Source organism: Nomascus leucogenys, chromosome 22a, assembly GCF_006542625.1.
Source record: "Nomascus leucogenys isolate Asia chromosome 22a, Asia_NLE_v1, whole genome shotgun sequence".
NCBI lineage: Eukaryota > Metazoa > Chordata > Mammalia > Primates > Hylobatidae > Nomascus > Nomascus leucogenys.
Window position 1 is genome coordinate 58,655,731 of NC_044402.1, and position 24,433 is coordinate 58,680,163.

The 24,433-nt window shown below is 38.3% G+C and overlaps 1 protein-coding gene across 24 annotated transcripts in view; it reads left to right on the forward strand.

Moving 5' to 3' along the window:
- Positions 1-24,433, forward strand: part of DST (dystonin) — a 492,147-nt gene that overhangs the window by 291,628 nt on the left and 176,086 nt on the right. For 22 of the 24 annotated variants that reach the window (XM_030802620.1, XM_030802603.1, XM_030802607.1 and 19 more), the window contains 8 exons: positions 13,233-13,345; positions 13,445-13,551; positions 15,777-15,896; positions 18,329-18,424; positions 18,518-18,645; positions 22,006-22,099; positions 22,407-22,561; positions 23,892-24,354. In XM_030802620.1, the coding sequence (XP_030658480.1) occupies positions 13,233-13,345; positions 13,445-13,551; positions 15,777-15,896; positions 18,329-18,424; positions 18,518-18,645; positions 22,006-22,099; positions 22,407-22,561; positions 23,892-24,354 (1,276 nt within the window). Of the gene's footprint in view, positions 1-13,232; positions 13,346-13,444; positions 13,552-15,776; positions 15,897-18,328; positions 18,425-18,517; positions 18,646-21,680; positions 21,888-22,005; positions 22,100-22,406; positions 22,562-23,891; positions 24,355-24,433 lie in introns of those variants that run through there. The other 2 variants (XM_030802625.1, XM_030802624.1) reach the window with 2 other exon arrangements.

Here is a 24,433-nt window from a genome sequence, read left to right on the forward strand (position 1 = left end):
ATTAACCAAGAGCCAATAGGCGAGGGATCCTAGGAGTATCCTTTAAACACTAGTGGATTAATAAGTCACCAAGAGTTAGGGTTGATATAGAGGAGTGAAATCCCAGACAGTAGTGTTTGTTCCTCAGAGGTAGGTGTTACAAGCAGAGGGTTCAACTCTCCTCTTATTTAAGGGTTTGCCGAGGCATCACAGTAAAATTGACTTGTTTCTTTTTGAGAGAGGTAAAGCTCTGACTTCCAGCTTGAAATTTAGCCTCTGACTTGTCTGGCTTCTCTCATTCTCTCCAAGTAGATATCTGCCCTAGAACATTAATGAAAGCCAAATTCCAAAACAACAGTGCCTAACATTGCTCTGTGTGCAAACAAGTCTGCCTGAGCAGGCATGAACATGAATATGTACCTGAAGGCCAGAGAGAACAGTGCAGAATGTGCAGGAGGGCTTTACAAATCTGAGGTGGCTCTATGGAAAGACACTAAGTATGTCAAGACTAAAACCAGGGGTGTGTGTGTTTGAAGAGATTATTTTTGCTTACTAGTTTCTGCCTGTCTTATGCTTGTTTTTAATTTATCTCATTCGTTTATTAAAATTGCCTTTAAAAAATAAAAATAAAAAAGCTAAACATAAATAAATAATAATTTTCCTTTTAATGCCCCTGGCAGTCTTTTCATAGGTTTGTTTTAAATATGTTAACCAACTAAGACTCAAAATTTTGGGAATAGGTTGTATGCAGGAGCAAAGCAGTTAAATGTTTTCTAATTAAGCAGCCAGGAACTTTTCACTTGTCTGAGTATGTAGTTGGATAGCAATTATTTTGTCCATTGTTTGCATTTTGAGTGAGAATATAATAGGGTCATCATATTTCATTATATTAAAGTTTAAAGATGCTGTAATTGTGAAGGTTAGATTGTAAAGCTGTGGTCAGAGTCATCTTGTTTAATAGCATGACCTGGAGGCCGGTGATTCAGTCACATGTGTGAATTCAGTCACACCTTAGAAGCTAAACTGGACTGGACTGGTTTAATACTGGGAGGAGGCCCTTTAGGGTTTGAAATGTTCCCATAGGAAGTTGGCTTAGTGTTGACTTAGCCTTCAGGCTGCAGAATCCAGAGGTATGAGGGTGTACGTATGTATGTGCATACACACGGCCATGGGCTGTAGTTTGGCCACAAACCAGACACACACAGAGCCTGAAAGTTATCAATTAAAAAGCAGTTAACAGTACTTCAGCTTGTGTAGAAAAAATTAAATTGCTTATTTACCTTGCCAAATGAACTCAAAATGATTGAACTTTGAGAACAGAAATGGATGACTTCTAACCATTATCACATTTTAAAATTCTTAAAGAACTAATATACACTGCTTATAATGTAATGCATCTGCATCCAAGTGAGGTGTAAGAGTTAGTGTCTACATCTGGTGACCATTTTTATTGTGTCTATATGGTTTTACATACAGTTTGGGAGATGTAATTTGGCATGTAAATATTTGGAAGAAATATCTGAATATATTACTTTCTTTTTATGTTCCTGGCCTTCTTGCCTAGATTAATTTACAGAAATTCTCTGTAATATGAAGCCTCCCATGACTGTGTGTTTTGTTTTGTTTTGTTTTGTTCTGTTTTGTTTTGTTTTGAGATGGAGTCTTGCTCTGTCACCCAGGCTGGAGTGCAGTGGCGCGATCTTGGCTCACTGCAACCTGCACCTCCCGGGTTCAAGTGATTCTCCTGCCTCAGCCTCCCGAGTAGTTGGGACTACAGGCATGCACCACCATGCCCGGCTAATTTTTTTGTATTTTTAGTAGAGATGGGGTTTCACCATTTTGGTTGGGCTGTTCTCAAACTCCTGACCTCAAATGATCCACCTGCCTTGGCCTCCCAAAGTGCTGGGAGTACAGGCATGAGCCACCTCGCCCGGCCAAAAAAGATCTTTATAGATGTGATGTAAGGTGTAGCCCACATTCTCCTACTTCCATTTTTGAGGCAGAAAACTGAAAAAGTGACACAGCCACAGTAGGAAGATAGCTCATCTGGTTGTCCTCTTCATGGGAGCCTGGCAGACCTAGTTGCAATTTCTACAGCAGGCACTTGTTACCACAGTCCTACTTTTTCTTGTATCTGTGATTTTTAAAAAATGCCATATGGTATTTTATTGTATGCATATAACATTTTGTTTAGGGTGCCTTATTGATGGATATTATGTTGTTTTTTGCTTTTAAAACTCTTGTACTGAACTTTGTATGTGTCTTTGTGAGGCGTGTGAATATATCCGTAGGATAAGGTCCTGGAAGTGGAATTGCTGGGACAAAGGGTATTACATTTAAAATTTTGAGACATACTTCTGAATTGTCTGCCAAAAGAGTTGTACTGATGCATACCCCTTCTGCACTGTTTCCCCTCCATGATGCCTTTGAGAAAGAAACACTTCTTAACTTCTTAATTACCTTTTAGCAGGTCTAAGCCCCACTCTTTTTTTTTCTATTCTTTTACTTTGCCCTTTCATTCATAAAATTATTTCTTTTCAGCTTTTAAAGATGTGCCAGTGATGAAATTGAAGGCCTATGTTTCACTCAGTTTGATGTGCAAGCTGTTAGTCTAAGCATGCATGTGTTACGAGTTTAGGGGGAAAAATGACTAAATAAGTTGACAAATTTCAGTGATGTGATCATTGAAAACATTAGAGGGTCGGCCAGGCGTGGTGACTCACACCTGTAATCCCAGCACTTCGGGAGGCCAAGGCGGCAGATCACCTGAGGTCAGGAGTTCAAGACCATCCTGGCCAACATGGAGAAACGGCGGCATTACTAAAAATACAAAAAGTTAGCCAGGCCTGGTGGCAGGTGCCTGTAATCCCAGCTACTCGGGAGGCTGAGGCAGGGGAATTGCTTGAACCTTGGAGGCAGGCGGAGGTTGCAGTGAGCTGCACCATTGCACTCCAGCCTGGGCAACAAGAGTGAAACTCAGCCTCAAAAAAAAAAAAAAAAAAAAAAAAAAAAAATCTTAGAGTGGGGCTGTCTTGACTACCTATGAGAGTGCCTATCACTCTCCTAGAGATTTAGGAAGTATGTAATCAACATGAGTTCCCCCTCCCCCCGCATGCTGCCACTGATCCACTAACAATAGGGCTGTAAAGCTTGAGGGAAGATGGGTTTTGATCAAAACTCTCCTTGCTTGGAAACTTGACAAGTCCTGCCTTTGTCATGTTTCCCTTTAGCATTCTCTTACCTTTCTCTCACATGGAGATTTCTTTTACATTACAGGAGCAGCCCGTATGTGTAACTCTATCTGTTTTTCTTTGATAGGTTCATCTATTTGTTTTAACACTTCTTGTATTTTGACTTGATTATTCACATTCTCATCTTAGCCTGTGATATGAAGTAGTTTGAGATTTAGTTTTCTACCATAATAAAAATAAATTGATTCCCACTGCCCCCTTTTTGGGGAGGGTGTATTTATCCTTATTAGTGACGAAAGTTTACTGAAATTTTCCTTTTATTAGTTCACTAAAATATAGGTACTGGAGGAGTTACTTCTCTATCAACGTCAATACCATTCTCTGTATTCATTAAAATTTAGGCTGTTATGGGATTTATTGTTCTTTGTGAAGTGAGAAAGTCATAATTCATTAGATATCGTTTAATTATTGAATTTGTTAGACTCTAACCTCGAAGTACTAACTAAGCTTGCTATAAATATACTGTTTCTCATCTTTGCTGTCTACCTTGTTGTTAATGGAGAGTCACTTTGTAGGAAAAAAAAGAATGTTTGAAAAAACTCAGGCACCTAGTTTTGAGAACAAGGGAAAATTACCTTCTTAGCTTGTTGTTAATCTGTGCCCAAATATGAGCATGAAGGGATGTCTACACTGAGTTATGCAAGCCTTTTTTTTTTCTTTTTTTTTTTTTTTGGCGATTGCAAGGTGAAGTGCTTTTTGCACCAATAAGAACAGTAAGGACATGCTAAGTCTGGGCATGATTTAATTGAAACAGTCATCTTCAGGAATTTGTTATGGTAACTTCTCTGCTGTCATCGGAAAAGTGAGGCATATGATCTTTTGAAAAGCAGATGTTAAGTGGCATAGTGTCTTCAGTCACCTCTGTGTGGGTTGTTCTGTAGTATAGAGGGGTGTTCTAAAAATGATCTCTAGGTAAATGGAGTGAGGCTCGTTTTTGTTTTTGTTTTGTTTTACACTTCCACACAATCCCTTTTCAATTCCTTGCGAACTGCTGAGTATGTACTATTTCGCCAGCAAAGGCTGAGCCTGTATGAGCCCAGCCATGTGCTTTGTCTGTGCATGTCCCCACACAGGAAGCACACCAGAGAAAGAGATACTTTGGGGTAGATTGATTTCATTAGAACTTCATCATCACCAGCCTCAAATGGTTCTGGCCAACAGTCTTTTTCTATCTGTATGATTAACCCTTCTCTTCCTCACAGCACCTCCTCCCACCACCTTTTCTCAGTGTTAACAGGTGATCTAGACTCTTACTCTCAGAGAAAATTGAAGCCAACAAGTAGAAAGTCTTTTTTGCTACCGAAGACACAAACCTGTCTTCATCTGCATCCATCCTCACCCCCGCTGCTGCTGTTCAACACAGGAGTCCTCTCTCCACCTACCCAAAGCCTGTCCCCTCCTGCTGTGCCCTGGATCTTATCTCTGTCATTGCCTTAGAAACCTTTCTTGTATATATTCATTTTTTCCTTCAATAGATCTTTCTTATTGGATTTTAAGCATACTGCAGCCTCTTCTGTTAATAAAACAACAATCAACAAAAACACTCTCCCTTAACTGCATGCTTTATTCCAGCTACTACCTTATATCATTCCTTTCCTTCAAGGCCAAAGTCCTCAGAAGAGGTGGCAATATCCTCCATCATTTTTTCACTTCATGCTCATTCTTCATCACACACTAATCTAGTCTCTTACCCCATAATTCAGTAAAATGCTTATTCTTGGGTCATGGGTGACTTCTGTATAGCTAAATCCAGTGGATATTTTTCAGGCCTCATCTTCCTTACATTTTAGTAGTTCACCCTATTGGCCACTCTTTTCTTCTTGAAATACTCTTTCCTTTAGCTTTTATGACACTGTACTCCTGGTTTTTCTCCCACTTCTTGTCTGGTCCTGCTCAGTTCCCTCTGTAAACTTGGCCTCTTTCACAAGGCCAGTAAACACTGGAGTTTTTCAAGATTGAGTGTTGGACTTTTTGTTTTCTCTCTGTGTTGTCTCTCATCCATGCTTACAGCCCTAATTACTATAACCATTGTCATATAACTGGGTTCTATAGATTTGACTTTCTAAATATCTCCTGACTTGACCACTTTTTATCCACTGCTGCCACATTCTTCTGCAAGCCACCAAGGCCACTTAACTGGATGCTGTGGGAGTTCTTTGACCATTTAAATTTTTTTCTCTGTCCACCCCCAGATCTGATCACTTAATCTCTTCTAATCCTCCTTAATGCATTTTGATGGCTTTTCATAGCTCTTGGGAAAAAAGTTTACAATCCTTTAAGATGTTCCTGAGAGTCTGCATTGTCTTGGCCCTTTGCCGCACATCCAGCCCCATGTCTCACCATGTTCCCCTGGCTGCTGGCTCCCCACTCATGCACTGGTCTCCTTGTAGTCCTGTGCCCTTCAACCACAGACCTATGCATGCCTTTTTTCATCACCTGAGTGCTCTTCCACCAGGTTTTCTCCTGGTTTACTCCTGAGCTCCCTTTGGAGCTCTGAGCTTTCCATATGCACGGTGGCTGTTCTCAGTGCCTTACTTCCTGGCACATGGTAAATGCATATTAAATATTGGGTGAATGAATAAATGAATGAACTTGCTAGCTTTTTGACTGGGAAGAATTATTTCTATGTAGCATACCAAAGCGTCAGGTTGTCTTCTCCAATTACCCTTTTATGGTGTTGTTTTTATGCTGATAGATACGTTTTGGTAACCTGTGCACATTGCCCTTTATACTAAGTTTCACAACTACTTTCACGTAAATCTCTTGAGATCTTGGGTAAATCAGTTGAGTTCTTTGTTGAACCTTATGCTACAACAAGCCCAAAACGTCCCCCCTCCCATACTCATACACATTTCCAGATGCTCTGTACGTGATTTTTGTTCTAACTTTTGTCATTCTTGATACTCATTTTCTGCAGAAAGAACTGAGACACAGGTTGCAGGATGTGTGTCCAAAGTCAGAGAGCAAATTAGGACTAAATCACAGGACACCTGACTCACAGCTCTGTGCTTTGTGTGTGTGTTACACCTCAATTTAGGCTTTTCTCTCAAATGTGTAAAAACTGTTTTTTAAAAATTTAAATAATTCCTAGCTACTCGGGAGGCTGGGCTGAGGCAGGAGAATCACTTGAACCCAGGAGGCAGGGGTTGCAGTGAGCCGAGATTGCGCCACTGCACTCCAGCCTGGTGACAGAGTGAGACTCCATCTCAAAAAAAAAGAATTATGGCCAGGCGCAGCAGCTCATGCCTATAATACCAGCAGTTGAGGAGGCCCAGGCGAGTGGATCACTTGAGGTCCGGGGTTCGAGACCAGCCTGGCCAACATGGCAAAACCCCATCTCTACTAAAAATACAAAAATTAGCTGGGCATGGTGGTGGGTGCCTGTAATCCCAGCTACTTGGGAGGCTGAGGCAGGAGAATCGCTAGAACCCAGGAAGCTGAGGTTGCAATGAGCTGAGATTGCACCACTGCACTCCAGCCTGGGTGACAGAGTGAGGCTCTTGTCTCAAAAAAAAAATAAAATAAAAAATAAAAAAATTGGATTGTGATAAGGTGCATAAAATTTACCATCTTAATCAATTTTAAGTTGATAGTTAAGTGGCATTAAGTACATTTACTTTGTTGTACAACCATCACCGCCATCCATCTCCAGAGCTCTTTTCATCCAGTGTAACTGAAGCTCTGTACCCATGAAACTCTAATTCCCTATTTCTGTCTCCCCCCACTCGTTGACAACCACCATTCTTCTTTCTGTCTTGTCTTTCCTTTTTAAACTGAGGAACGAAACTGTGGTCCAGTGTTTTTTCATGTGATCAAATATCTCAAGTCACAAAGTTTAGGTGGGTTTTTTATTCTGATTAAAAAAAAAATATGTGACCAAATGCTATCTTTTCCAGGCTTCATTATTTTACAGTGTACTCCAGAGTTGGGCAGACATAAAATGACATGCCCACCCTCCCTCCTTGCTAACATTTAAATGTGTTCTTTTCTTGTATATTTAATAAAAATAAACACTGAAAAAGAGTTAAAAGGTTCACTGTCTCCTGCTGAGGGCATCAGGCAGTAGCATGTTTCTGCTTGTGGGTGCTTTTGTTTGTGTCGTTATATAATTGCCTGATGACATTGTGGATGTTTTTCCCCAATACAAAATGCTTATAATTTTGAAAGGAAATTAAATAATTATTAGAAACAAGGGTTTTTAACATGGTTTAGTTATCAGGCTTGCCTGATAAGAATCACCTGAGGGAGGGGGGAGAAACTTGTTAAAATGCAAATAACCAGGCCTTTCTATTCTTAATCTGCATTAGGACCCAAGTGTGGGAAACATTGGTATAGGATGCATGGATGAGTTCTGTTTTGGTAATAATCTGGAACTTCAGCATGTTTCTTAGGATTTATTTTTTCTGAGTATGTCAATACACACACATACATATACATACACATTATTGTGTTTCTTTATGGGGGTTACCAATATCATTATCATTTCGCCCAGTAGTAGAAGTATAATTTGTTCTGTATTTTCTTTATTATGTATTCTCAGCTTCATATTGGATGTTACTGTTTAGTTAGTTCTCAGTTTATGATACCAGGCTATTGCAGAGAAGAAATCAGGCTGTGTAGTCAGACCGACCTGGGTTGAAACCCTGATTGCCACTTACCAGATTTGTGTTCTTGGTCAAGTTATATAACTTCCTTAGGCTTTGGTGTTTTTCCGTCTGTAAATTCAGGATAATAACACAACCTACTGCATAGGATCATTGAGATGATTAAGTGAGATAATGCTTTAAGTCCTTTAATGCATTGCCTGCCACATAGTGGCTATCAGTATTTATTAGTCCTGTTGTTGTTTTGTGATTGTTATTACTTTATAAGGTATCCCAGCTGGCAACATTATCAGAAGCTGAAGCTCAGGGCACATGAGAGCATAAGAAGGGAGGAGAACCTGGAATTTGAAACTTTTATACTTCACTGCTGTTTGTTGTCCTCACTTCGTGCCCACTTTCCAAATTGTTTTTTAGGAGAGACAAAGCCTTTAGGACACCTCGAAAGGGTGTGTGCTTGTTTAGGATATTGGGGAAGCTATGACATTGTACCCTGGTCCATGTGGATTTTGATAAGGATTCCAAAACTTGGCTGGAAGCCATAGATGGTGGTTTTGTCAGTAGAAATTAGTGAAAAGAAAAGGAACAAGGCTAGGATGGAAAATATCTCCAGGAATTTGAAACACGGATATGTCCCAGTCCCCATAGCTCGTGTTTTTCTTTATTATTTAATCCTCAAAAGTTCATGTTTTAAGCATTATGTTAGATATTGAGGATGTAAACATAGACAAAACACAGGCTCTGCCTTCAGGAAGCCCATAGGCAGATATATAGTTATGAAAAATGTGGTAAATACAGAAATGAAGATAACAGACGGCATTTGGGAACAGAGGAAAGTACTTCCTGGAGGAAATGATGGTGGAACCGAGTCTGCTGAAAGAATTCGAGTTGGCCAGGTAATGTCATGTATGGGGGTGAGATATGCAGTAGACATTTCTTGAGCAAATAAAAGAGTCAGGAAAAACCTGACATGTTTCTGCTTTTGTCCTGGGAAATGGGCTTTGCTCCTCTCCTTACCCCCAAGACTTATGAAAGGGAAATTTCTCAAACATGGGAAAGCAGATGCAGGGTAGCCAGAACCTTACTGTGTGTATCCACATGAATAATTATGGAGTGCCAGCTGAAAGCCAGCACAACCTAACAGACTCTATGAATTTAAGTCACTTTATTTTTTCATCCTTAAAAAAAATCCCGATTTGGACTGTGGCCATTGATATTTCCCATATGTGTCTTTTCAGCTATTGTCACATTTTTGGTTCAGGATTTGGTAAAGTTGTGTCTGCACTAAAGCACTCTTCTCTTAGCTGGCATTTTTCTCTTTCTCTTAGTTAACTTTAATTAGTGTTCCCTCTGCCATGTTTCTAAGTACTTCCTTTCCAAGTACTTTGATGTTGTTTCATGCTCCTTGCAGTTGACTGTATTGGTGTTTGCCATGATATATTGTGGAAGCCTTCAATAGTCTGTTGTGCTAATCTTTTTTTTTTTTTTTTTTTTTTTTTTTTTTTTTTTTGAGGTAAAGTCTCGCTCTGTTGCCCAGGCTGGGGTGCAATGGCGCGATCTCGGCTCACTGCAACCTCCGCCTCCCGGGTTCCAGTGATTCTTCTGCTCAGCCTCCCGAGTAGCTGGGGTTACAGGCACCCGCCACCATGCCCGGCTAATTTTTGTATTTTTGGTAGAGGCGGGGTTTCACCATGTTGGCCAGGCTGGTCTGGAATTCCTGACCTCAGGTGATCCGCCTGTCTCGGCCTCCAAAAGTGCTGGGATTGCAGGCATGAGCCACTGCGCCCAGCCTGTTGTGCTAATCTTTAGCCATTTATAACACTGTAGGAGTCATATGTTCCTGCAGAATCCTATCTAATTCTCATGTGAGCTAATGTATTAATAAAGTTTTGGAGTACTGAAATGTTACCTTGGAGGTATCTATGCCAAAAAAATCTCTCATACAATTTTTATGTTCAGCTGGCTTTGGCTACCTGTTAATGTAGGTAGTGATATCCTTATACTATATCCATATATATACACCTATCTATACATAAATGCCAACATACTTGTATAAGTATATATGCATGTGGATATATATATATATAGGCTAGCGGAGATTGCTCTTTTAAGATGGGTGTTGTATGAAAGATAACCATTACTTTTATCCAAAATTATTTTGTATTATGACAATAGCATTTTTTTATACCTCCCTGCCCTATATTTTTAAACAAATTCAGGGCACCAATCTTGCATATAAGTGATTTGCAATTTTTAGTCTCACTTCCAATTTCATTTTAAGGCCTTTTCTTGGTTTTATACTAATTTAAAGTTTATGCTATCTTGTATTTTCTTTGTAAGCTACTTTTAATTGCTTATGAAAGAAAATCTGGGATATAAACATGTTTAAAGATTATAATGTGTGATGATTGGGTCATTTTGAAACATTAACATTATCATAGAATAATAAAAAAGTAAGAGAATGGCCTTTTTTTCCATAAAAAGACTAGCATTTATTACTTTAAGTGGCAAAGGATCACATTATATGATTTTGAAAAGTTTCCATAAAACAGGCAAGTTACAATAGTTAATGTTCAACTATATACAATATAACATGAGAACATGGTCACTATAATATAGTCTAATGCTCTTTGGTTAGTCAAACCTAAGATGGAAATGACATTTCCTGTTAACATTCCACAAAAGGATGTTACAAAGAAATGAAACCTTTAGAATGAAAGTAAGTATCTTCTATGTGTGAAAAATAAATGAAGTTTTTAAAGGTTGTGTTATCCCAGTGAGACTATGAAGAAAGAAGGTGGTGGACAGGACACGCACAGCACAGGCGTCTTCTGGATGCTTCAGGCAGGTAGAGGAAAGACAGATTTGAAAGTCAAAGGGACCACCACTCTGTTAGGATATGAGCTAAGGGAGGAATAGCATTTTAAATTTTATAGGCTATTACTTTTTCATAGTGGTTTTTTGTGTTTTTTTGAGATGGAGTTTCGCTCTTGTTGTCCAGGCTGGAGTGCAGTGGCATGATCTCCGCTCACTGCACCCTCTGCCTCCTGGGTTCAAGCGATCCTCCTGCCTCAGCCTCCCCAGTAGCTGGGATTACAGGCGCCTGCCATCATGCCTGGCTAATTTTTGCATTTTTGGTAGAGACAGGGTTTCGCCATGTTGGTCAGGTTGGTGTCAAACTCCAGACCTCAGGTGATCTGCCCTCTTCAGCCTCCCAAATGCTGGGATTACAGGTATGAGCCACCACACCCAGCTTTGTAGTGGTTTTAAAAGTTTTCCCTTTTCCCATTTTTGTTTAACTAAATTTCTTTATCTGCTGTCTTTTAGTGGAGGAAAACCATTTCAGTTTTTGTTCCATTCAAGTGTTAAACATCATGATAAAAAGATGACTTACTCAGACTCATTGTATTCTACAGCTGCTTTTGTGTTGAAATGACTGTGTCATTCTGAAGGAAGTTTTATGTTTTATTCTCTTAGTTGAAAAACTTGATTCTTCAATGACTTTATTCATTCCCTCTGGGATTACTCAGTGTTTACTTTGTTTGCTAATGGCAGGGTTCTCATAATAACATGCCATGTCTTGTTCTGAGATTTGGCAGACTTAGAAAGTCTGTTTTTTATTTCCCCAAAAGGTGCAAATTTTACAGAAACAAAACAATTTTTTAATGAAAGAACTTCAGGTATTTGTTTTTGTCTAGACTGCTATACATACCTGTTTAATAATCTTGAGGTTGGCAGATTCTTCAGTATGTTTCTATGTGAATAAAAAATGTTATTTTTAGAGGTCTGTCATTTACTTCCATAGTTGTCAGTGGATTTATTGTTCCTATAATAATCGTAGGGTCACTTTTGAGTGATCATATTGGTGGCAGGTTGAAAACATTAAAGGATTTCCTAATAATTTCCTGGAATATGAGCATGTAGGTGATGGTAACCACATTCCCAGGTTATGAACAGTGCAAAGTGATATGAAAGTAAAAGATTTTCTTGAAAGGTCTGTTTTCTCACCATAAAAAAGAGTACAAATTGCCACTTACCTTTCTAATATTAATGATATATTTTCAAACAGCTTTTCATATAAGCAGCCTGCCAAGTAGTATACAAAATAATTTGCATTTCATTTCTCCCACACTACCTTGGAGCCCTCCCACTCTTTCTGTGGTTCCCCAGATGATTATTTTGAGCAAACAGGAATGCTTCTGGAGCTTGTAGAGAGCCTTTCTTTGTAAGTTATCAATGGGTTCTTACTCAGTGATTTTTTTGGGTGGTGAGTACCACTCTTTTTGAAGGCTTTCCTGTTTCCACATTGTTCCGGTAGTCTTTCAATGCTTTGTTTTTGAGATCCAAGTTTCCTGACTGGCTTCTAGCCTTGAGTGAAGTCTCCAATGTCCATATTTTGCCACTTTCTCTACAAGAAGCATTTGAGGAGTCTTTTCCTCTCTCATGTAGATAGAGCTAGCTTTAAAGTTTCTGCATGGTTTAGGGTGTTACGTAAATCTCACAAATTAGAAAGATATGAAGTCTGGGATGTGTGACTGTGTGTGTGTGTGGGGGTCACATGCACACGTGTGTGCTCGTGAAAACATAAACTATTGCTTATTTTAGACATTCATTTATGATTCAGATTACTAAGGAACCAACCTACTTACCAACTTATCAGTAGATATTTGTTGAGGGTGTACTATATATCGTTCTTTATTACAGAAGGATAAAATACAAAATTTTCTTAATACATAGTACTTGCTATCTTGGAGTTGACGGTTTGGGAGAAACAACATGTACATGTACACGAACCAGTGAATGAAGAGGGCAAGGAAGTCTAAGATTATCCTAAGTGCCATATCATGGGGTGCAGGCTGGAAGTATGAGTTCAGGGAACAGAGACAGAAATAAGGGCTAGGAAGATCAGCCAGGCCCCACAGAGGAGGTGGAGCTTGATCTCTCCTTGGAAGAATGACTAGGATTATAGAAGACAAAGATGATGTGAAAGGGTGTGGTGCAATGGGGAGGCCATGGACACAGTATTGAATTAAGCTACAAGCTTTTTGTCTTTGAGGAAAAACACTGACAGGATGCTGGTTGGATTGGAAAGGTGCTGTTGGAGTAGCTTGAATCAGTTGAATAGGACAAATACTCATGTATATTCTGACTATGATATATTTGTAGACTGTTGAAATTTATATATGTTCAAATTGTTATATTTTCATTGTTACATTTGCTTTCGATACAGAAGTTTCTGAGATAAGTGAGCAATGTTAAATGTTTGGTGAAAGTCTCTGCATTTTAACGCAGGCTTGGTGTTAATATTAGCAGATGTTGTTATGTAAATGGAAACCTATATAAATGTAATGTTGAATTGGCACATGAGAAAACCTAATTAACACAGTGAATTTTTTCCTAGGCCGGACCTGATAGATATGAATACTGTTGCTGTTCAAAGCAACCTTGCAAATTTAGAGCATGCTTTTTACGTAGCAGAAAAAATTGGTGTTATAAGACTTCTGGATCCTGAAGGTGAGTTGTTTTCTTGATTATATGTGGACTGGCATGAAAGTCTGATCAAAAGTAATTTATCAACGTTGTGAAATAATTAATTTATGTTGCTGTTTTTAGATGTCGATGTCTCCTCACCTGATGAAAAATCAGTAATAACTTATGTGTCATCTCTCTATGATGCATTTCCTAAAGTCCCTGAAGGTGGGGAAGGCATTGGTGCAAATGTGAGTGTTGATTTTTTCACACCGGAAGCTGTTGATTCAGTAATGACCAATTGACTGCATTTATTGATAATGGTTTTTGCAGTTTTTGAATGTTGAATATATTTTAAAGAATTTGAGTTAATATGCTGTTTGATGAATTGATATTCTATGTATTTCATGACATTATTCTACCATTAAATTTAAAGTATAACTCATTAAAACTTTTGTGTCATAAATAAAAGAGGCTATTTATAGTTACTGATCATCTTATAAATAAAAGGTTTAACTTTCTGAAATTTAGAGTTTTCCATTTTTAGCTGGGTGCTGTTTTACATTGCTGTATTTGCTATTCTTTTGTATGTATAGAATATCTCACTTTTGAAAACAATTTCAAATTCGTTACCTCATACGATTCTATGAAATAAGTTGGCTAGGTAACATTTTTGTGATTTAAAGGACTCCAGAGGAAAATTATTGGATTTGGCCAAATTAGCAGAGCCAGTTAGTAAGCAGGGAAAGGTCTCTGACACATAGCTTTGGGCTCTTCGTTAGTCACTATTTCTTAAAGATTTGTGTAACTCACTTCAGTGATGCTTTTTTTTTTTTTCCTCTGGTGGTTATGCTAACAAGTGCTTATGCATTTCTGGAAGAGAACAGGAAGCCCTGTATGTGTCACATATTTGGGGATGATCCCCTTCACTTGGATTTCTGCCTTCCTCTTTGCAGATACCTTTTTCCCCCTACATTACTTTGAAGATTTAGGAGCTCATCTTGGATTAGCTCCCTTGCATTAGGAGCTCCCTTTTCTGATTGCTTCTGTCAGTTCTCTGTGCTGTTTCTAGACCTGTTTCCATATTCTTCCTCAGGTTCTTCTTTCCAAAGGCTTCATGCTCTTTGGGTCCCTGAGTAGCCTGTTCCCATGCTCACCCCGGTGATTCAATGTTGAGCGTTGCTTCAGAATGTTTCTTTTGGCCATCTCTTGCTGCTGCTTCTCACCACCTCCATGCTGATCCTGCTGCCTATTACTGCAGAACTAGGCTGATAGCTTTCTTACAGCTTTCTGTCTCCATTTTGTTCTTCTTCCCACTGCCTCTACACACTGTTGCCAAATTAATCTGTCTAAAACCTGATGTCTTTAGCTTGAAAATTTTCAGTGTCTACATATTCCTTGCAAAGTTAAATGCAATCTAGATATTCTGACATTTAAAACTGCAAATATTTATTCTGTTTACCTACATGTTTTAGCTATGATTTCCCAATGTAACTGTTTACTGGTAGGCAGGGCATTTCCATGTCAATGTCCTGACTCACTTGGGACTCCCATTTTAACACTCTTTCAGCGCCCCCACTCACCTCCCCCCGCCAATAACTACCTACTGGTCATTGCACAACATCTCAGATACTGCCTTTCCCAAGAAGCCTTTAGAAACTATTTTAAGGCACAGATATGCTTGCCTGATTCTTACCTCAACTAGCATGTACTACCCGTTTCAGCTATTTCAACATTTCAACACTTAATTAAATACTGCTCTTCATTTTGCCTGTTTATATTATGTATCTCTCTTGCCTCTGCATTTAGACAGTAACTCCTTGACAATAGGTATTATATCTTAAAGTATTTTTTTTATTATAACACTCAACACAACCTTTGAACATAATAATAAGCATTCATCAAATACTTAAACAGAGCAGTTGGCAGCCTTCCAGTTTCCTCCATTTTTAAAGAGTTTGCCTACTGAGTACTTGGATAATCCCACCGTATACATTTCCTGTAGTTTGCCTACATATCTGGTTTCCTACATATTGGGTAAGTCTCTTGAGTTTCAGATACATAGTAGATTTAGATCTAAAATAGTTGGCAAAGATGGCAACTAACTTGGCTTATGCAAGTTGTTACTGCCCCATCTTGAGCCCTGGTAAACACCCCAAATTGACTTTGGATTTTTTCTGCTGTGCTTAGATTGAGCCTCAAAAGCCTTCTAAATACAATACCCCAGGCAGCCACTTTCTTTGGATCAGAATTGGCACTCAAAAGGCTAGTGTTAGTGGCCAAATGTTGATAGCAAATGTTAAAGGTGTTTATGTGACAGGGATTGGGGCTGGGTGAAAGTAAGAAAACATTTAGCTGGTTCTGTCTGTCAGGCTTCAAATACGTACATTTACAGAATGACTTCTGACTAAATTGTCTTAGATATGAATGTTATTATCTACAGATGTGAACCTTTTCTATCATTTGATTGTTCTAGGATGTTGAAGTCAAATGGATTGAATACCAGAATATGGTGAACTACCTCATCCAATGGATTAGACACCATGTGACCACAATGTCTGAGAGAACATTTCCTAATAATCCTGTAGAACTGAAGGTCAGTGTCACTGGAGAAATTACATAGGATTGATTCAATTGTAAACCCTTAAGTAATGCTATAATAATTCTGTAATTTTAGAAGTTCAACAAAAGTTGCCCTTGGAAAGCCATTAATAAGTAGGCAAAATTTTTATTACTCATTTCTCTTATTATATAGAGAAAATGGAGGTAATACATTAACAATTAAAAGAGATTAGCTGTAGTCACTCAGCTTTGGTTGAGAGGTTAAAGGTTTAATTTGAGAGAGTCTCTGAAACTGACATTGTCAAATTGATTTTAGTACATGGGAAAGGCTTGGAGCCCCCAAGATGGCTTGAGGTAGAAGGGCCCCTGGGAAGTACATACAAGTGTGGCACTGGATTGGTGGTGTGCCTGTGGTTGAGCCCTGTTAAAAACTGCTTCTTTTGTGCAGGAAGCATCTTTTGTGCAGGAAGAGGTACACACTGTATTTCACCATGAATTTGAAAATACATGTCTGACTTCCAGTATAAGTGAATTCATGATTTAGTAAAACATTTGCTAATACTGAAAAACTTAGGGCAAGCTTTTGAGGCAAAGACATTGCAGATATAAAAGCCATTATAGGCCGGGTACGGTGGGTCACACCTGTAATCCCAGCACGTTGGGAGGCCAAGGTGGGTGGATCACCTGAGGTCAGGAGTTTGAGACCAGCCTGGCTAACATGGTAAAATCCCATCTCTATTAAAAATACAAAAATCAGCCTGGCGTGGTGGCACACAGTTGTAATCCCAGTTACTCAGGAGGCTGAGGCAGGAGAATTGCTTGAACCTGGGAGGTGGAGGTTGCAGTAAGCCAAGATCGCATCACTGGGAGGTGGAGGTTGCAGTAAGCTGAGATCACATCACTGCACTCCATCCTGGGCGAGAGAGCAAGACTCCATCTCAAAAAAAAAAAAAAAAAAAACTGTTATAAAAAGCCATTATAAATATGTAAACTTATTAAAGGGTACGTTGTCTCATTTGTATATTTGGTTTTATAATAGTAAAGTGGTCTACTTTATTTCTAGAAGCTGATAATGCGAATATTGCCTACAAAGCCTTAATTCTTTGGTTTGTAAGCTTTATTTTTGTGATCAAACTGGGGTAGAAAAACTGTAATAACCCAGAGTGAGCTCCATTAGAGTTATTCATTGTGCTCCTGCATCCGTACAAAACATCTGTGGAACAGCTTTCATTCTCATTGCCACGGGGAGTTTGTCCTTGGCACGACATTACTTGGCATCTGATGATATGATACTTTTTAAGTGTTCTCAGGCTGTTTGTGTGATGTTTCCCTACATGGACGTTAATTTTCCAGAGCAGGAAAACTTTTCCCTACAACAGCCATGTGGTGCCATGAACAGTGTTTAGCACACAGGAATATTCGGTGCTTAATGACCAATAGACGTCCTGAAACATTGCATTCTGATTTCAAAACAATTTTCAGATTTCATGTTCAAATACACTTATTTCCAAATGGATTTCTGTCGTCCAGACCCTTGGATGAATTGTACTGGCTTCTGATTAGTGTAGATTCTTAGTTATAGAAGAAGTGATCAGAGTACTTGCTGATGACTAGAACAAGACATAGATTAGGAAAGAAAATACATCATGGGGAAATGCCAGATAATTGCATTAGCAGAACTTTGAATGGAATCCTTCAGAAATATGTCATCCTAAAAATTTACAGGGTCTTTTTTTATAACTGCATGAATTAGAATGAAGTAATTAGTACATACTTATTAAATATGGAGATACATTATCTACATAATTTTTATGAAGGTCCCTTTTAATAAATACACTGTATTTAAGAGGTTCCCAAGTTAATATATACAAACTAGATAGTAATTTAATTACACGGTTGAAACTTCTGTAATAATAGCCCCATCAAGTAATAGCATCTACCTTCATTTGTTTAAAAAATCTGTTTAAATTGGCCAATAGGACATTGAAACCAAATTTTAGCCCTTTCTGCTAAGAAGTTTTTTTTTTTTTGAAGGATAGAGCCATGCAATAGAAGAGAGTTTTTTTATTCCTTTCTTTATGTGAATTGCTTCAAATTATTTTTCCAAAGACTGAAAGCTAAAGTGCAGCATTTCGGAAGTGCATCTTTTAAAGGGTGTATTTTCTTGTTTGGAGGATGAGAGATTTTTAGTAGAGCACTAGTAAACACTGCATGGTTTATTATTATCCAGATCCCCCTGTGGCGCTAAATCATGGCTCACATCAATAATTACACCCTCATCAAATTTTAGATAACCCACGTCACCAACTGGCTGGAAATTGGTATTGTCTTTGGGTGTCAGTTTAACAAAGGAATTCCACTGACTGCATATGATACAGTACATAACACTTGAAGTGGTGGCTTAGTGAGATAATGAAAACAGATCTTTTAAGTTTGGTCCTTAATTTCTTGTCCTTTTTATTTTAGGCACTTTATAATCAGTATTTACAGTTTAAAGAAACAGAAATTCCACCAAAGGAGACAGAAAAATCAAAAATTAAACGTCTATATAAATTATTAGAGGTAAGCTCAAATTTGCTTTGTATTGTCAAGCATAATCTTTGTTTTGTTTTGTTTTCATTTTTGCTTCACATTAAAGTTTTTTGTTTTCTCAAGATTTGGATAGAATTTGGACGCATCAAGCTCCTTCAAGGTTATCATCCAAATGACATAGAAAAAGAGTGGGGGAAACTCATTATTGCCATGCTTGAGAGAGAGAAGGCCCTTCGTCCAGAAGTAGAAAGGTAGGCCAGAGGTGTTTTCTGCCATGAATATCAAGTGGGGAGGGGGGCCTCTGTGTTCTTCTGAAAGAACTTAAGTTAAACCTCTGTTTACTTGGCCTTGGATAAGTCACTTCATCCATTTGATCCTCCATTTTCTTATCTAGAGACTCTTCTAAGAGATTTTAAGGAGTTGATCAGTGAAGTAATGTATATAAACGACCGGCTAGGCTGGATTCGTATGTGAAGTCTCATCTAATAAGGCTTTACAGTTTTAAAACCAGTCAAAATTACTTGTAATTTCTCATATTGACCTTAAGTCACCAGGGCCTGGATCTAAAAGCTTATAGGTCAACAACTGATTTTATTTCTTACTACATTTTTTTGCTATAGTTCTCTTTCCAAGGGGCAGTGGAAACCAAAATCTAGCTTGCCTTTATTTAAAGGGTGTTGGATGGCGTCTAGAACACACTCAGTAAATGTTAGTTCAGGTTCCCTTTCTGCCACACTTCTACAAGTGCATTTACTCCATGAAATCATCACTAGCTCTTTGTCATTTTGTCTCTCACTACACCCAGTTGTCCAGGAAGGTACCATTTAGTCTTCAGGAAAAGTTTGTTGGATGAATTTGTCTCCGTTACAGTCTTCACCTGGTATCTGGGAATTGCGATCTGTGTTCCTCATTAGCCATGAGGTCTATAGGACCTAGACCTGGCAGGGTGTATTAATCCATTCTCACACTGCTAATAAAGACATATCTGAGACTGGGTAATTTATAAAGGAAAGAGGTTTAATTAACTCACAGTCACATATGGCTGGAGAGGCCTCACCATCATGGTGGAAGGCGAATGAGGAGCAAAGTCACATCTTACATGTCAGCAGGCAAGAGCTTGTGCAGGGGAACTCCCATTTATAAAACCATCAGCTCTCTTGAGACTTACTCACTACCATGAGAACAGTATGGGGGAAATCGCCCCCATGATTCAATTATCTCCACCTGGCCCCACCCTTGACACATGAGGATTATTACAATTCAAGATGAGATTTGGGTGGGGACACAGGCAAACCATATTACAGGGTAAGGCCTGTGTGGTCAGACACACCTCTCCAGCCCCCTTGCTCTCTGCACAGCAGCCACACTGGCTGCCTTACACCTAAACATTCTCAGATCTCAGCTCCAACATTATTTTCTCGAGAAACTTCCCATGGTTTCCTAGGCTAGTTCAGATATCTTGCTTAGAACTCTCATGTTTACATGTATTGCTCCTTCATAGTGCTTATCTTGGTTGTATTTTTATATTTATTTCTGTGATTGCTTAAGTCTTGCCTATTCCACAGAAATGAGCTCCAAGAATGTGGAGAGAAACCCTTGTTTTTTTTTCCGTCCCTTGCGTTGCCAATGCTTTACACAGCGCCTGACACACATTAGAGGTGTTCAGTATTGTCATGTTCCCTGTGCCTTACACATTGACTTCAAGATTCAACATTGTGAAATAATGCATAAAATAAATATATGAGAGCATGTCTAACCTGCCAGTCCTTTATTAAGTTACTGATTACATTTATGTTAAAGTGTAATAATATGTGTACATAACTGGATTATTAAAACCAAAACAAGCCAGAAATATACAGGATGCAGCTTTTATGGAAAAGGTAATTCTGAGTGATTGAAATGAGACACTATGTTAATCATTTGAAATAGTGGAAAAGTATTCCAGAGGATAGAGAGTAGATTTTTAGTCATCAGAACAGTAGCTGAATTTTAAGATAGGTTCATAAAAGAAAGCAGAGAGTGGTTGAGAGTTCAGGGCCTAGAAGCCACTCAATTTTAAATTAGATTATTAGCTCAGCCTGCAAAGTCGTATGATCTTAGACAAGTTCTTTAACTGTCTAAGCCTCAGTTTCCTCATTTGTAAGCAGGATGTAATAGTGCCTACTACATTGGGTGGTTATGAGTATGAGATGAATTATGTATCTAAAATGATTAATTTCTTGCACATAATAATTACTTAATAAATGCCAGGCGCCACTGTTATTGTTTTGAGCTATTCTGTTCACTCACTATATTTGATGTGGCACTCTCACACTTGATCTTAGCCAAAAGGCCAAGAAGCAATTGGTGTGGCACTCTCAATTTTCCCCTTTCTTGACCCCTGAAAAGAAAAATATCTATTCTTAGAGTGGAGAAGTAACAGTATTATTGGAGGTAGGAAAATATTTAGGAGGCTGGTTGGATAAATGCCTTCATGTTTCTTCATGCGAATTTTTTGGCATTGTCTATGTATTGCGAATAATAGCTATGTGGCATAGAAGTGTATGAAAAACAAATGGGAAAGAGCCAGTGTTCTTATGCCATGTAATATCCTATAGAATGGAGAAACATGCACAGACAAATTAAATTTGTAAGCATTGCATAAGTATTCTACTTGGCACTTTATAATAGGTTTAGAAGTAACATTACTGGGAGCATGTCATATAAAGAAAGGTAAATGGATACTTTTTCCATTAATTTAACCTAATAAATGACATGGTGGTTAAAATGGAAGTGTACTTTGCTTCTCATCAAATTCATTTGTTTATAGGTACTTCATAATTTCTAGCTGTTTGCCTTCCTTACATTATTCAGCACAGACCTGGTCTTTTGCAGAAGTCAGACTATGATTGGATATTTGTGTTCTTTTAGCTAATGATTGGTATTGCCAGAATAATCTTTACTAGTTGTCCTGGACATCTGTGAGGCATCTGAGTTGTTTTTTAGGTGGTTGCAGTTGGATGACTCTTAGTGAAAATATTTGGCATATCCTTTCCAGTGACGCCCAATCTGCCCGCTTTGTTCATACTTGTAGGGTTTTAATACAAGCTATGAAAGGCAAACCTCAGCTAGCAAACGAATGGCCTTAGGCTAGATTCTTTTGAATAGTTATCAGCATATTATTTGCTGTGTGTTGCATATGCATGTTGAAGCATATTAAAGGAGCCACTAAAAGCTGTAATATTCAGCTGCCACTTTTCACCGTTAGAAGTAGAGCTTTTACCAGACCTCCTACCTTTTAGTCTACTTTGAAAGGTCAAAGAAAGAACATCGTTTCAGGAATAAAAATGCACAGTAGTAGTTATAGTTACCGTAGCAGCGATTCTGTGTTTAGTAACACTACCAGCACTCGAACCAGTCTTGATTCAAATGAAAATCTTCTCTCGGTTCATTGTGGTCCAACACTGATCAACTCTTGCATTAGCTTCGGCAGTGAATCCTTTGATGGACACAGGTATTGAATCATTGGTGTGGGATTGTGTTTTACTTTTTGATGGGCAGCACTTTTCAGGAATGGCGAGCTCTTTGACTTCAAAGGGAGAAGCTTTATTTTATTTTGTCTCATCTTTTAGGTTAGAAATGTTGCAACAGATTGCCAACCGAGTTCAGAGGGACAGTGTCATCTGTGAAGACAAACTAATTCTTGCTCGGAATGCTCTTCAGTCTGTAAGTTAATTTTAGGAGCCATTGGGGTTGTGGTAGAGGAGTCACTGTGCGTTTGGATGAACTAAAGCTTTTGCATAATGTTTGGTTGATTCTTAGTAATACTCTCCACTGAAACTTAAAGTTTGTTAAAGATTATGATTGGTGTTTGCTCTCTGAGAGACAAGAAGAGGGAAAACATATTTTTGAACCAACAAGGAAAACTAAAGAAAGCCCAAGTAGGCTTCTGTTCCAATATTTGCTGTTTTATATTTCAGGTTGTTTTGAAACTTGTTTCACAGAATTAATATTGAGTTCTTTTAAAATACAGGATTCTAAAAGATTAGAATCAGGAGTCCAGTTTCAGAATGAAGCAGAAATTGCTGGGTATATACTTGAATGTGAGAACCTTTTACGCCAGCATGTAATTGACGTACAGATTCTTATTGATGGAAAATACTACCAGGCAGATCAATTGGTACAGAGGTAAGAGTGCTACTTACTCTTTCTCTGCCCTTTTTTTGTATAACTGTTTCATGGGCATTTGAAATAGGAATGTAGAGTATGAAAATTTTATGAAATATATTTCTTTGCTCTTTTTTAGTTGAAAATGTGTGTCACATTTTTATATATTTTGGTGTTTAAGTAGATATTTGTCTTTTAAAGATTAGCAATAGAAAAAATATTTTATGGTGCGTATAATACTGCTGCAGTAACTAACTCGTTAAAATGAATACCCTAGATGTATGTATGTTACATGCATACATTTACATACATTTAAAGTATTCATGGGATGTTTGAAAGAGAAAAAAATCTAAGAAAAGTGTCTGTTTTTTGTTTTTTGAGATGCAGTTTTGCTGTCTCACCCAGGCTGGAGTGCAGTGGTGCGATGTTGGCTCACTGCAACCTCTGCCTCCTGGGTTCAGGCGATTCTCATGTCTCAGCCTCCCTAGTAGCTGGGATCACAGGCACCTGCCACCACGCCTGGCTAATTTTTTGTGTTTTTAGTAGAGACAGGGTTTCGCCATGTTTGCCAGGCTGGTCTTGTACTCCTGACCTTAAGTGATCCACCTGCCTCAGCCTCCCAAAATGCTGGGATTATAGGCAGGAGCCACCGTGCCTGGCCAAAAAGTGTCATATTTAATTCAGCTTTTCAGTTTTCTGTTTATCCTATTATGAAAATGTTCGTAACAAAATCTTGAAAGAAAATATGTGTATAAAAACCCTTAGTACTGAGAAGTGTGTGTATGGGGGTAGGTATGGAATATTTCAGGCTATAGTTTCTCTCTCTCTCTCTCTCTGTGTGTGTATGAATATGTAAATGCAAAAATTTTAAATAATCCTTTGACTCAGTAATTTCACCTTTAGGAATCTATAGTAATTCTAAATATGAAAAATATATACATAAATGTAAAAATGATCGTATTATGCTATAGTAATTGTATTCATTATAAATCATAGTTATAAAGACAAATAAGATTGAAAGTCCTCATAGTACAATGCTCATTGAAAAAAATTATGATGCAAAATTTTACCAATGTGATTACAATTACCTACTCGTTTTTCTTGTTTATATTTTTGAGCAGTTTAGGCATACTGAAAAATTGAGTGAAAAATACAGAGTTCCCATATGCTCCCTTATACCTCCCTCTTCCCCTGTTATTTACATCTTGCATTAGTGTGGCACATTTGCTAAAACTGATTAGCCAATATTGATACATCATTATTAACTAAAGCCTATAATTAACATTAGAGTTCACTCTTTGTGACAAGTGCCTTTTATATTTCACCTTATCCCTTTGGATTTTCTTTTCAGGGTTGCAAAACTGCGTGACGAAATTATGGCCTTAAGGAACAAATGTTCTTCTGTGTACAGCAAAGGACGCATGCTGACAACAGAACAGACAAAGCTCATGATATCAGGAATCACTCAAAGTTTAAACTCAGGATTTGCACAGACCTTACACCCTAGTCTGACCTCAGGGCTGACCCAGAGTTTAACACCTTCCTTAACCTCTTCTAGTATGACTTCTGGCCTGTCATCAGGGATGACTTCCCACCTGACTCCATCTGTCACTCCAGCTTATACACCTGGTTTCCCATCAGGATTAGTTCCAAATTTCAGTTCAGGAGTAGAGCCAAATTCATTGCAAACTCTGAAGTTGATGCAGATCCGAAAACCCCTTCTGAAGTCTTCTTTGCTGGATCAAAATTTAACAGAAGAGGAAATCAACATGAAATTTGTTCAGGATCTTTTGAATTGGGTTGATGAGATGCAGGTAAAAAAATGTTTACTTTACCTGAGTGTTTCAGTCTTTATTGTTATCAATTTCTTTTTTAAACTTAGTATTTTACTGT